This window comes from Lissotriton vulgaris, chromosome 3_1, assembly GCF_964263255.1.
Source record: "Lissotriton vulgaris chromosome 3_1, aLisVul1.2, whole genome shotgun sequence".
Lineage (NCBI taxonomy): Eukaryota > Metazoa > Chordata > Amphibia > Caudata > Salamandridae > Lissotriton > Lissotriton vulgaris.
In genome coordinates, this window is record NC_141689.1 from 1,893,922,562 (window position 1) to 1,893,937,000 (window position 14,439).

The 14,439-nt window shown below is 40.5% G+C and overlaps 1 protein-coding gene across 17 annotated transcripts in view; it reads left to right on the forward strand.

Moving 5' to 3' along the window:
- RAPGEF2 (Rap guanine nucleotide exchange factor 2) overlaps positions 1–14,439 on the forward strand; it is a 924,668-nt gene that overhangs the window by 796,687 nt on the left and 113,542 nt on the right. For 16 of the 17 annotated variants that reach the window (XM_086962364.1, XM_086962365.1, XM_086962376.1 and 13 more), the window contains 2 exons: positions 6,567–6,807; positions 7,305–7,688. In XM_086962364.1, coding sequence (XP_086818490.1) covers positions 6,567–6,807; positions 7,305–7,688 — 625 coding nt within the window. Of the gene's footprint in view, positions 1–6,566; positions 6,812–7,304; positions 7,689–14,439 lie in introns of those variants that run through there. The other variant, XM_086962381.1, reaches the window with a different exon arrangement.

The following is a 14,439-nucleotide window of genomic DNA, read 5'->3' on the forward strand; positions in this document are numbered from 1 at the left end:
GTCATTGACTTTCAAGAACTGCACCTCGGTTGAAGTCTTTATCTTGAAGGTGGAGGTTCTTTTGCCTTATTGCATAAAGGGACACTAGAAGGGGAGCCCATGGAGGAGAGGAGCACAGCGTTGTAATCTCTTTATTTTATGCTCAATGGTGGGAATCTGAGACCCATTTTGGTCCTTAAGCTCCTGAACCTTTTGTCAGGACAGGTTTCCCTGAATCCAGTCCTCCTAGCCCTGAATGTATGCGCTTGGATGGCGCCCTGGGATCTCAAGGATGCCTATTTCCACCTACTTGAGCCTACCAGTAATAAGGTATTACCTCTGCTTCACAGAGGGGTAATGCTCGTAACAATTAATGGTGCTACTCTTTAGTCTCACAACAAATCCACAAGTATTCACTAAAGTGCTGGCTGTGGTGACGACTTCCCTCAGGTCGTCAGGAATTTTAAATGTGTGTGTATATATATATATATATATATATATGTATCTGTATATATTGATATGTATCTGTATATATTTATTCACTCTGGGAATGGGAGGATAGGATGCTGCTTCTATAGATAAAGATCTTTAGACCAATAGCCCAGGCCATAGATTATGACATAGGCTCGCAGACACCGAGTAATTTGTTTTAATAAATAGTGTGACTAACTCGCATCTAGAAACACTACTGAGTATGAAGGACTGATCAGCGCCAGTTAATGCTGCTCGATTCTTTACACTTGGCAGCGCGTTTTCAGATATTGGTAAGTTGAGCATTCTGAAGGGAATGCACGTGGAACAACCTTGAATGATGCCATGCAAATCATCTCAATATTGTCATGTCATTTGAAAGCAACATATGTTGTTTCTAGGCAACATAGAAAGGATTCCCCTCATGAATGGGATCCCCTTCAGTATCATTGCAGTGGGAGATAAAAGGCCACCAAACAAGGTAGCATGTCTGCTGTGACTGTGGCTAAACTCCTGCTGGAATCTATGTATGTTCTCAGAGCTTATTAAACAGCGCAATTCTCTTGGATGGTTTAGAAAAGTTACCTTCAGAGTCAGGCCAGCTACTTCTCTTTAGTTTTCTGGATCAGATCTGTGCTTTCTAGGTGTCTACGATGGCTCTCCGCACCTCTTCTAAAGGGGGGCGAGTTTTGCCATTATAACAGTTAGACAAACAGTAAGAATGTTCAGGTCAGGATCCGTGTTTGAGTGTTTTTTAATTGGCTGAATGTAGGCACAGTTGATGAACTGAATAGTAGCTCTGTGCATGTTTGATTTACTATATGACATGTTTGAGAAAGACAGATTAATGTTATGCCCTGTACTTTTGCGGGAACATGGTTATTGCACTGAATTTCAGGAAAAAAATGTGTGTTTTATGGGCCAGTAACCATGCAAGATGATGTGCACTCATAAATTGTGATTACAGCATATGTAAATATGAAGTCCGGATTACAAGCATGGCCACGCCATATTACTACACAGTAAATCTGCCAGAGGCTGATTATTCTATGGTAATTTAGCGATGGGAGCACAATTACTATACAATAAATTATGGGCACATTAGACTAGTACTTCATACGCAGAGACAGTATTGCATGATTTATACACAGACCCTTTACAGTTACAAATTTACTGGTACAGTGGTCCTTGATGCATTCACTGGCACAGTGTGCCCAGGTTGGGGCAGGGGCGGTTGCAATTAAAATGTTGTGTTGATGTTCTAGGAGTATTATGGCCCTCGGCTGGGAAGTCAAGTAGTTATAAAATCTCAGTGCGAATGAAACATGGACAATCAATTCTGGGGGTGAATGTAATTAGTAAGTGCAGCCGCATTTAATCAAACCACTTAGCAGATCTCGAGCAGGCAAATATATAAAACACTCGCAGATAGTTGTGGGGGGAAATTTTAATTATTAATGCAGTAGCATTTAATTAACCCACTTAGCAGACAGGGGAGCAAGATGAAAACATTATGTACGCAGCACAGTTGCTAGCCTGCATATTTAAAATGCGCTCTGTTTGAGTGTGAGTCTCCTAATCTCTTAAGTCAAATTTTCATAAATGTTCCACTTTCTCCTTTATAAGTGCCTTTTAATCAGTGAACGCAGGTTAGACGTTATGGTACAACATTTCTCCTTTTTGTTTCTTACGCGTCTACCCGTAATGAATTCTCAAATATTATGAAGTGTGCCAAGGTTGTGTGCGTAAAAGAGAACTTGTGTTGGAGAGAAGAGTAAGTCTACTCCAGAAAGCAGCTTTTATAATTAGACAAGAGGATACCTGGTGATTTTAGCTAAACCCAGCCTAAAAGTCAGGTATTCAGACTGCTTATTCATAAAGGTGACATTAAACGTAGGTAAAACATTAGAACTAGTCAGACCATTCTAGTAACTAACAGTCCAGTCAAACACGGAAATTACATTTGAATGTCTTACACTTGTTGATAATTGTCTGTCATTTGCAGGGGGCATCAGAACTGGAACCAGACTAGCTGGCCCAGGCAAGAGTCCGTAGGAATTCAATGCAGTTTTGTCCTAACTGAACATTTGAACAACTACAGTTCAAATGAGATTTTAAAAAAAGACAACTGGTACCCTCCTAGTTAAGCTAAGGACTCACCTTAGATTTCAAGAACTGGCCGGAGAATCTCGAATCTAAGATATATTACTGAGGCTGACTGAGGCCCTGCGATACCCTATTTGTTTCCAGAGGAATAACCTGGAACACCGACTTGACTAAAGGATCGCTTTTTCTATCTCGACACGAGAGGTCACATTGGACCTAGGCTACATTGCACCCATTATACCTGTGTAGTGCCATCATGCTCAATGTTTTCCTTTAACTTCAAAGAAAAGATACTCGCCTACTGAGCCCTGACGAAGTTCTCATCATGAGAACGAAACGCGTTGGCTGACCGTAAAATCACCTATTCTATGGGAACTAACTTATTGAAAATAAAGATTAATTTGAAAAACTAAGTACTGGCCTCTTGGACTTCATCACCGGACGCATGCCCAAACGCTCTATTTTGCTTAGGGTCTGACATAGAGGCATCACCTGACAGCTGGTGCAAGGGCTTGTTGCGTAAGGGACCTGATACAATTGAAACTGATGTGAGGTGCAGAAACAGTAGTCCGCCGTCAAAGTATTGTTGTAATTTTTCTAGAACTATATATTCTGTATGTGCACTGCACAGTATGGAGCTCAGTTGATGTTAATGATCTACTCAACTGTTGTAGAACCACTAGCAGACTAAGAATTCTTGAACTATGCATTCTGTATGTACACTGCAACATATGTAACTCAGTCAATGTTAACTGTTGAAGACCACTAGAAGGATGAGTTAGTTTGCATTGATGTTGGCTCTTGTAGGGAACTCTATCTGAGTTTCACCTGTATGAGATGTGATGGAATGCAGATTGTGATAGGTTGTGGCTTACTGCCCAGACCCCGATTTTCGCAATTTCTCTCGAAGAACATGTTCGAATAATAACGCCTTCCTTGTGTGTAGGCCACAATCATGGGGATGCCTTTGCATGCAAAAATTAGCTAGCCCTTTAAAATGACGTTTTTACTTCTAGGACCTAACGGTCTGCAGCTTTAAAGATTGCGTGCAGAACATTTTCGTACTCATAGACAGTGAATCAATGTGCTATCAGAAGAACGTTTTTTGTTACAAGAGCCATTACCACCCGGAGTGCTCTTTTCCCAGAGCCTTTGGCCCATGGATTGGTTCCTCCTTTATGTGATGATCATAACCTGATCTAGTTGAGGCTATGGTTTGCAGTCACTCGGCACACTCATGTGGATTTACAGGGCTACCCATTGACAGCGTAGTAATGTTTCAGTAGTCCAAGTTTTGCCAGATATTCATGTATAGTTTGCAGACAGTCTATCTTGGACAATTACAGAATGCAGCATCCCTTTGATGACGAACAACAAATACAGTAACAGCAGCTTAATACTTGTGTATCTTGTTTTCCTCTGACACATCGGTATAGCTTGTGTTAATTGACCTGACGTAGAAAAAAAACCAATTTCTCTTGTTAAGCTGGTGCTTCTGCCCAATTTTGCTTGAACATTATACAATTTTAAAAAGTCAGCCTGCTAAAAGAGTGATCTTCTCTAAAATCCACGTGTGCGCATCAACTGAGAAGGTGTCATATGCTTCACTTTGATGTTGAAATTACCTTTTTTTGACTAGACGGCGGCTTGGATTTAAACATAATGTGAATGTGCCAAGGATTGTCTCGGTGTTTGAAGTCCTGAGCAGCAGAATAATTGAATCTGAGAATCACATCTCTTGTATGAATACATCATAAATGCCTCCGAGGAGACCGTTTTTACAACAACGGAAAATGTCAAGAACAAAAGACCGATGTTGCAGCCCACAAAATATTCACGCTAAGACTATATATGGACCCAGAGAAAGTCTAACAGGGATGAATGACACAAGAATTGAGCTGGCAGGACTTGTGCAGCAGACCTCTCTACTTCCAAGCCTCAGATGTTCTGCCACTCTGCATAAACTTAATATGACAGGTTTATGAAGACATTCACTTCATTGAAACATGGTGGGAGGAGTTGCTGGCATCAGACCTAAACCGAGTGGGCCCTTCTAAGCTTCCCTGGTCACGCTTTTTTTGGTGCATACATTATTGGAGTGCATTGCCAGTTAGGGAAAATATTTTTGGATTTTAAGACATTTCATTTTACATCACAAACCTATTGTTAGGCTGTTTTTGATCAACCAAGCGTGTTCATCGCATGAAAATAAACAAGTTGGCAGGGAGTTTCATAAAAGAATGGCTAATCTAAAAATACAAATACTTTTCTGACATGTTAATTTAATGCAGTGGTGGTCAAGTGTAGGGGAAGCTCCAGGAAGTTTTTTTTTTATTGAGACTGGGTTAAGCACCTGAAGACATGTTTGTAGACTGGTGATAGTTACTCAAGAGTCACTTCAACTACTGGCCGGTATTACTAACGTAAATTAGCCCCAGTCTGTATGGTGGATGGAAAGTGTCTGAAATATATACCATAGGTATTGCTTCTGCCTGTGCAATTGATTAGTCCAGCTGTCTTGCTCAGCATGTGAAGATGTGGTTGGCCACTCACCATCTCTTCCCTTGTTCCCCCTTATGCCTTTGTGGTTCCGGTGGGAGTAAGGTCATGCTGGGCTAGTTCTTAGTTTGCAATGTTGGGGGCATATACTGATTTTCAAATGTGTGGATTTAAGACGTCATGATGGTGTGCCGCCATTGTGCATGATGCACATTTGTCTTATTCCTCTAGAATTTGTCGGTCAAAAGCACTGGCTCTTAGTGTGTGGCTCAAAACTGTTGATAGATTTGCGCTGATTTAACCCATGGTTCTCAAACTAATGGACTGTGGAAAAATTGCACTCTCTGGGGGCACTTTTTTAATAGAAACTCGTGAGTCCGCTTTGTATATCTTTGTGTTATTTGGTGTTTATTTCTTATTAAGCTTTCAAATAATGAGATAAAGGTTTGCAGAATTCACTACCAATGTCTTCCTAATCACCTGAACTTTTTGTTACATGTGAATTCAGATAAACTGATCAAAGGCAGTTAGTGGCAGCTACTTTTTAGATCAGGCTTCTCTGAGTATCTCTTGTGGTATTGGCAGCTCTCCGGCTACCTGTCAGTAGCTCTCCTATGTGCATCTCAGCCTTCCAAATTGAAACATTTTGCATTTACCTTTATATTACAACACAGTGTATTGCAAGACAAAAATGTGTGTATTTTCAGAACTCCTAAGCTGATGTTTCGAGAAAAATGGCTGAATTTCCTAAATATATTTATGGGTGATTTTTGAGAGATAAATCATGTGCCCTCCAGATGCACCAAGGTGATCATTGCTGGTAATCTTCGACATGGTGGTCACTAATGTAATCTTGTCTGATGTTATCACTATTACAACACAAATAGTAACAGTAGCTTGCAATGATTTTTGTTAAACATAAGTAGCTCTTATTATATGGAAGTATGTTGACCCGTGTTATAAATCATCCGGTAGTTATGCTGCTCTAGAAACAAACTCTACAGAGTCAAAATAATGTAAGGGAAAACATTTAAATGATAGCGTTTTGATAGTTTAAACCTTAAAAAGTAAACTACATTTACATCCCTTTCACGTAACACTGTGATGTAGTCCACAATTGTTTTATGTTAGCTTTTGGAACATCAGGCTACAGCTGAATCTAATTTCTCACTTTGACATCACAGCATGCCACCTGCCATGGATACGTTGCAACTGTCTTCATTTAGTTAAAAATTAGAATGTATGAAATAGTATACACGTAGTCCAAGAGGTAGGATTCTGAGGAAGTCTCATTAATCTCCTGAAGGGTTAGGATGGCTTGATGGTGTCTCTCTCATTATTCTGCCTTGTTGACTGCAAGTAACAATGGAATCACTAACGCATGACATCTGTGTCAGATATAGCTTGCAGGTGACATTCGCTACTCTCTGTTGTACTTCATGGGCTTATTTTATTATACTATATATGTCTCTTGCACACATTTAATTCTCTTTTTTTTCCTGCTACTTCAGACTTACCTGACCAGGTGCTGAGGGTATTCAAGGCTGACCAGCAAAGCCGCTACATCATGATCAGCAAAGACACAACGGCAAAGGAGGTCGTCGTGCAGGCAATCAGGGAGTTTGCTGTGACCGCCACCCCCGATGCATACTCGCTGTGTGAAGTGTCTGTCACTCCGGAAGGTGTGATCAAGCAAAGAAGGCTCCCAGATCAGCTGTCCAAACTCGCTGACAGGATACAGTTGAGCGGCAGGTAAGGCTGCCTGAGGGGGAAGCTTAATTGAAAGATGTTTTTGCAGTTTTTGTCCTCTGTGCTTATTCTTTTTGACTTGAGGGTGGGGACCGAATCTGCTTTGGGAGTACGACTGACATGAAATATTTATATTAAGACTTAAATTTACGCTTTTATTCGTTCTGTATTGTTTTATGTTCTAGGGGAAGCATGTTTAGTCTGTCATGTGGAAACTAAACAGTATTCATGTATTTGAAGTGTGAACTCTAACATTGTAATGGGTCACAACTGATCGAAGAACTTTTCATGTGTTCTATTTCTTTAAACACAAATAGCTCACACTTTATAAAAGCACAGCTATATAAAATGTTTGCATGCTACCTATAGCAAATGTTTGTATTACAGCCATGCCTCCATCCTGCTCTTAAGTCCTCATTTGTTTATGCCCATTTACATTGCCAAAGGCCTTTGCCGTATGGGGTTTGATTTACAAACTTTAATTGTATCCCCTCATCCAGGTACTACCTGAAAAACAACATGGAGACAGAGACTCTGTGCTCGGATGAAGATGCTCAGGAGCTTCTGAGGGAAAGCCACCTCTCTTTGCTGCAACTCAACACGGTGGAAGTGGCAACACAACTTTCTATGAGGAATTTTGAGCTCTTCCGCAACATTGAGCCCACCGAGTACATTGACGAACTCTTCAAACTCAAATCCAAAACCAGCTGCACTAACCTGAAGGAATTCGAAGAAGTCATCAACCAAGAAACCTTTTGGGTGGCCTCCGAGATTCTGAAAGAGACAAACCAGCTGAAAAGGATGAAGATCATTAAGCATTTCATCAAGATCGCATTGCACTGCAGGGAGTGTAAAAACTTCAACTCCATGTTTGCTATAATTAGGTAAATGGAAAGTGTATCAGCAAAATATTTTCAGTGAAAAATGATTGAATTTTAACAGTTTACACCAAGCTTCCTAAGCAAGCACAATTTTATACCATTAACATGAAAAACCCTTACCTGTTTGATAGAAAAGAGATTTAGACGACTGGAGTTAATGGAGAGATTGTGGAGGCTGAAGGAAATTAGGGAGGGAGGAGATTTGTTCATCAGTTCCGAAGTATTCGTGTTGTCATAAGCATGAGCTATCCTGATGTGCTTAGAATAATCCTGCAGATTGCTATGTCATCTGAGTTTTAAGGACAAACATTAAGTCATAGAAAGTCAATCTGAACTCAGTCCAGTTTACTTAGAACTTGCACAGAGATTGCTGCAAACTGGACATTCTAAAAACTTGCCTTAGACTCACACATTTTGAACAGCTGTATGCCAGTCAGCCTGTGTTCTGCTGATTGCCAGGCTCAGGGATGAGAATGGAGTTCAGCAGTTCCAGTAGTATTTCAACCCCATTAAGAACTTTCTTTCCTCTTTTTTCCCCCCTTTTTCTTTTGCAAATCAGTCTGGATTTTGCCACTGATATGACACTGGAGCTGCCTTTCTCTCTGGTCGGGATGATCTCCTGCGGACTGTGGGAGACACTTACTGGTCATTACCGATCTTCCTACAATATTTGACACGTTATCCATCTTAGTTTTCTGTAGACGTTGACTTCAGAGGTCTGTGGCAACTTAATGACCATTGGTTGCCTCTCACCCAGAGTTGAAAACGTGCTTTCGCGCTCATACCTAGGCATCTTGCATGTGGATTCTTCCAAAGTGTATTCCCCTCCTCTTATACTAAGTTTATACGGCTGCATTGTTTTCTATAATCCTCAAAATCCTCTTCGAAGTGTCACTTGGATAGCTGCATATTTTGAGCATCTTCCACTCCCTTGTTCATCTGATCAGTTACATTAAGCACTTTGACCTTTAAGGACCTTGACCGTTACATGATGCTCTATAAAAGCATAAGACTGATTATTTTGGGGAAGAAGCACATAGCTCTAATTTCATATCCTCTCTCATCAGAGCCTCCTTCGGTTAATGCTCTCTTCCGGCTTCCTACACACAACACATAGGGTTAATTTTGTTTTTGAAATTGCTTATTTTTTACTTTTCCTCCGTATTGCCATTAATTCTTACTTGCTGTTTCTTTCAATTAAATAGTAAGAAAAGTACTTCTATCCTCTCGAACAATAGAAAAGCCTTGCCGTGAGCAGAGCTTTCGACTTCTTCTATATTGTTGCATCACTTTGTAGCCGTCTTCCATCGAAATCTCCAAAACAGCTATATGTAGTTCAGGAGGCTACTGTCCGGCTTACTTGCAGTCTCAGAAATGTCATTAACGATTTCTGGCAACACACTATCCATCCATCTGCAGTTGCATCATGTTTAGAATGACCTTCCTAACACTCAAAATCTTCTGCTCTCTTACTCCAATACCTCATCTGTCTGGTAACTGAATATTCGTAGCACAGAATAGATACCTATAGGGGAGGTAAACACATTGCTCTTCAGGCAACAAAATTCTGGAATGTTTTGTCTTTAGATCTATTCACCTTAATTTTTACAATTCTCTGTTCACTCATGGTGATAGCATCTGCCCAGGTGGTTTGCCCTGAAAGTCTGAGACATGCCTCAGTGGTAGGTTGCCATTTGTGTGCATCAAACCATGCTTTCTGTACTCTTTAGGGTTGACATTACTCCCAATCAGGATGGGTCCTTCCTTGGATTCTAACACTGCTGAGGCAACTCATCTGATGTATCTTTCTTGCGTGTAATTCTCTTAAGTCCCTGTCCCCTCCTCCTCCTCCTCCTCTAAATTGGATGTAGAAAGAAAACAAGCAGCACTGTTACTTAGAGACCTGATAGCATCTCCACAGTCAACTTCTAGCTTATTCCTATAGTACATTTTTGTGATCAGCTTTTGCTCCTCTCTCTCGCTACCTCTACTTAATTCCCATATTGTATTTTGATTCCCAGTGAATTGTTATGAGCGTCTTAAGAAAGCTAGCAAATCTCACACTGAACGTTCGAAAAATGTTGCTTTGGGATTATTTTAAGACCATTTTCTAGAATTAGTGATGTTTCTATGGGAACGCTGTGTTACCTATTAAGGCAGTAATTGGATTGTAAGTCATCTGAGCATTTGCTGTGAAATGTGTAATAAATCTGCAATTTAGACTAGTTTTCCCTGTAAAATTATCATGCAGACATCTTAAGTTTCCACGTTTAACTTGTATGATGTTTGCGTCTGGGGTGCTTGTTATGATTAAAGTTCATATTGTGCACCTTGAGTCAGGCCTGTAGCAGCTCTAGTATTCAGCTACTGATATCCTGTCACGAGTCCTGAATTTAGGATTACAGCTGCTCTGCTTTTTAAGTGCTTTTGCCAGGGATACTTAATTGCGATCCACTGTTCTGCTGTGCTAAACCAGCAGCGGTGTCCTAACATAGTTATTATGATAAGCCTGAATCCAATCCTGTCCCATCTATCTTCAACTTGGTCTTCAGCTGATTCAGCTTCTAGCCAAATATCATTAATGCATTATGTTTCTCTCCACAGCTGCTAAGTTTTCAGAATGTTTTGTATTTGTATTAGCCTTCATGCCAGTGGGGTCATGGTGGGAAACTCTGATGCACACAGAATTTTATTAAGATGGGCACGTCATGGAAAGAAAAAAAGGGAAATCCACTAGAGCACAAATTTTGAGGATTCCTTAGAAATGTCGTTGAGGACGTGGAAGTGCAGGATCAGAGCAAAACTGAGACGAACGGTTGTGTTCTAAGCACAATCGTTGCATACAAAGGTGTGGCAGCATTTTTTCACTTAAATTTAAATTAGCACCCAGTATAAAGTGGATGGTGCATGGTTTCCTCATGTTACCATGGAGCACGTGTCCATGAACATAAGATCTTAGTCTCTGCTGGCATGCCTCTTGAGTGAACACATTCTTTCTTTCCACTATTGGGGGGCGGGGGGTACCCGTATTAGTGTGATTACACTATGATGCTTTTCCTTCCGGAAGTGACAGTCATGCCCTTTCACATTTGTAAAGCTTGGCTGCCTGATTCCTGAATCTGATTGCCCCCTGCCTTGAGTGTGCTGACAGTCAACTTTGCAATATGTCGCAGTATCTCCACTCCTTCAGGTCGGGCTCACACACAATATCCTCCGCATCTCTTTCAGACACCAATCTAGAAATAATAACCTCAGCCTCTGCTGCTTAGATGACTAATGTGCCATCTTTATTAAGTGATATCAAAGGTCACTTCCTTGAATTTGTCATACAGCCGTCATGGTTATGATTACCAGCTGTTGCAAAGAAGAGGCAATAAATCCTTTATTGTGCTTGTTTGTGGTACACTGAGGTGATGCATTCTACAGTTCACTTTTAACACTAGCATCATACAATCTACCTTTCCTTTAGGTTTGTAATAAAGTAGGTCTCTGGTTATCAAGAGCTGCTGTCCTTGGAACCTATGTTTGAATCCTGGCCACAGAGCTTGGCTCAAGATTGTGTATTCTGGGCAATTCATGTAATCTCCTTATGCCTAAATGTATCAAATGTATTTTTGCAATCCCCACTTGATGTACACAATCTTGTAGATTATCTCCCAACCCCACCCTCCAACTATGTTATGAACGGCGCTCTGTTGCTTACTAGCTAAGCTTGTGCTATTTAAATACTAATGCATATATCTGCAAAAGATAATGTATCAATGATACCCATAGTCTATCCTCTGTACCATGCTACTGGGGCGGCATAACTTCTGGAAATGTTCATTGTAATTCCTGCATTCGTTTTTGTGTTGAGGCTGAGTGAGCTCTAATCACAATCTGTAGATATACATAGGTTCCAATGACAGCAGCTCTTGATAACCAGAGACCTACTTTATTACAAACCTAAAGGAAAGGTAGATTGTATGATACTAGTGTTAAAAGTGAACTGTAGAATGCATCACCTCAGTGTACCACAATTCCTGTCTAAACATCACTTTAAGAATTCAAGTGAAGAACCTGAGAGGTGCCCTACCGACTATGAGAATTAAGGCATGTTTATCTTCTCTTCTAATCCTCTCTGCGAAGGCCTATGGGTGAAGCCCTGAACCTAGAACGCATCTCCCCTTAGAGATGAAGGGCTCAGGTTTCCTGCATTTAATCCAGACCCATCATCGCAGTCCTGCCTGTTCCAGCTCTGGTGAGCTCTCCTCGTCTTCCTTGGAACTTCCTTGGATAGTTCAGGATCGTTCTCTCAAGCATGCTGGCTCAGCACTGCGTGTGCAGGAGGAGAGAAGTGCCTCTTGGTGCTCTCACTGATAATCAGAGAGAAAGCACTCTAAAGTGCTTAGAGCCCTCGTGAAGTATGTGCCTGATAGCGGTCTCTCTTAACATGTCTATCCTAAAACACACTGCATAATGGGGAGGCAGAAGAGTTGACGTCCTCTGTATCATCTCTGATTGAATACAAATTGATAGCAGTACAGATCTACCCTACGTATGAGGCTATTTGGATTCTTAACATCAGGTCTTTTTTTTTTTTTTTGCAACCCTGCTGGGAGGCACGAGAGGGCTGTGAGACGTCAAACCCACCCAGATGCATTCTCATCCTGGATGAAGAACTCCATTAAGAAGCAGGTCGCATAGGATATGTGGGTGAGAGCCCTGAGATCCTAAGTATCCTGTTACTTTTGGCTCATAAGTAAGCTATATATTGATATCAAAAGATATTCTCAGACACCCACTGCCGACTGCCTGAGGTGTGCGCGTGCGCCGCCACCCCAACTGTCAGCAGCCATTCTACATGTACTTTGGTGGCAATCTAGAGTCTGCTGTCAGGGCTTTTCACTAATAAATTTAAAGGACTGATGCGCAGGATTGATGCCACATGAGTCCCAAAGTACGGGGGCCTTATGCAAATAAAGGGAAGCCTCACAGGACAAAATTCTAAGTCAAAACCATTAGGGTTCATTCAAAACTTAAGAATCGATACAGAGGCCAAAAAGTATTGGATTAGCCAGATTCAAATCGGCAGCATATAATGCATAAACATAAAGCCAATTGCGAGAGGTCAAAACATAAGGAAATTAACCAGATTCAAAATTTAATTAAGCAAAGAATTGCCATAGATCTATTCAGTGCGTAGGTCAAGGGAAAGTCTAAATATAACTCAGTAAGAGGATCGATATGAAGTCTGCCCCTTAGGAAAGAACCAAAGATCTAAGTGCAAATCGGCAAACAGTCTAACTTGGAAAAGTGCTCATTATGAATGGTGGGGAAAGTCTAATTATTAATTTGCAAGCAGGCTAATGTGTAGTCTGCCTTAAAGAAAGTAAGCAAAAAGTCTGGCACACATCCTAGATAGGGCACATTTTATAGGTTTTAGTAGGGGGAAAACACCACACACTCGACAGTGTGTGAAATGGAGCAGTAATGAAACAACCAATGGCTTTTCATAAAAACATGATACATAAAGAAGTAACTTTTGGGGGACACCTGTTTTGCAACATAAAGCATTCAGCAGGCCTAGGTAAAAGCCCTTTACTACTTCAACATATGAGAATATCCCAACATGGTTTCCTAATAGGACACAGAAGTAAATAGCACTATAAAATGAATCCATTTAGTCTTTTTTCGGAAAAGGAAAAACACAGATGAGAAATTTGAATGTAGGAAACTTGTTCACGCATTTTTAAAAGCCACATTTTCTTTAGCAACTTTAAAATGAAAGTCTTTGCAAGCAGGACGAAGTCTTGTAATTTAAATTTGCAGCCTAGTTATGCTAACTTAAACACATTTAAATAAATGTTGTTTTCCATTTATTAAAAACAAGTTCACACTTGAATGTCTTTGATCTAGAAACTCCCATGCTAAGGGCTGTTACCACTTTCTGAAGCTCTCATATTGAACTCAAATTGACCCCACGAACTTGTCCATCTGTAGACGGCTAAAATGTCACCTTTAAAGATTATATCTTCCCAAAACATAACCTCCAACAATTAAATTAACTTGTTTATTCTGTGTGTTTGCCTTATTTACTGAAGGCTTGTGATTCTTATGATAACACGAGTAACTTTTTTTTACTTGTACAGTGCTTATATACTTTTGAGTGAAGGCGAGCAATAAAAAAACCTTTAAAATAAATAAAAGTACAGTCAGGACTGCCTGTAAGGTGGCCATGTATCAGGTCAATACTTAAAACACAGCTCTTTTTCACACAACTTGGTAGCACTGCAGTGACAATGGCGAGCAAAGTCAGCTGTTGAATTAATTTACTCTCCATTGGTCGGCAGTAGGCTGCAATATCATGAGTAGCAAAATGTCGCAGATAGGATGTGTTGGGCGTATCCCGGCACCCGAGCAAGTTCCATGAGCCAAAAAATATATACCGAGATTTTTTAATTTCTTTTTTATTGTGTGGGACCCTCAAAAGCACATTGTTGTTTTTTCTTTTCTCATTTTTCTTTTTTTTAATTTCTTTTTCAACACATCCTAAAGGCTATGTCTGAGAGCTTACAACTAGGGTTGCCACCTGGATGGTTTTCTACCAGTACCATCGGTATTTTAATTTCCCGACTAGTACAAAAATAAGCAAAAATCACCTAAAGTTGGTGTTTTTAACCGATATCTGTGCATACTTCAAGCAGCAAATAGAGGCGGAAAGGACTTTAAATGTGTTCCACAGCCTCATTTACGATCCCTGACTAATTCTTAA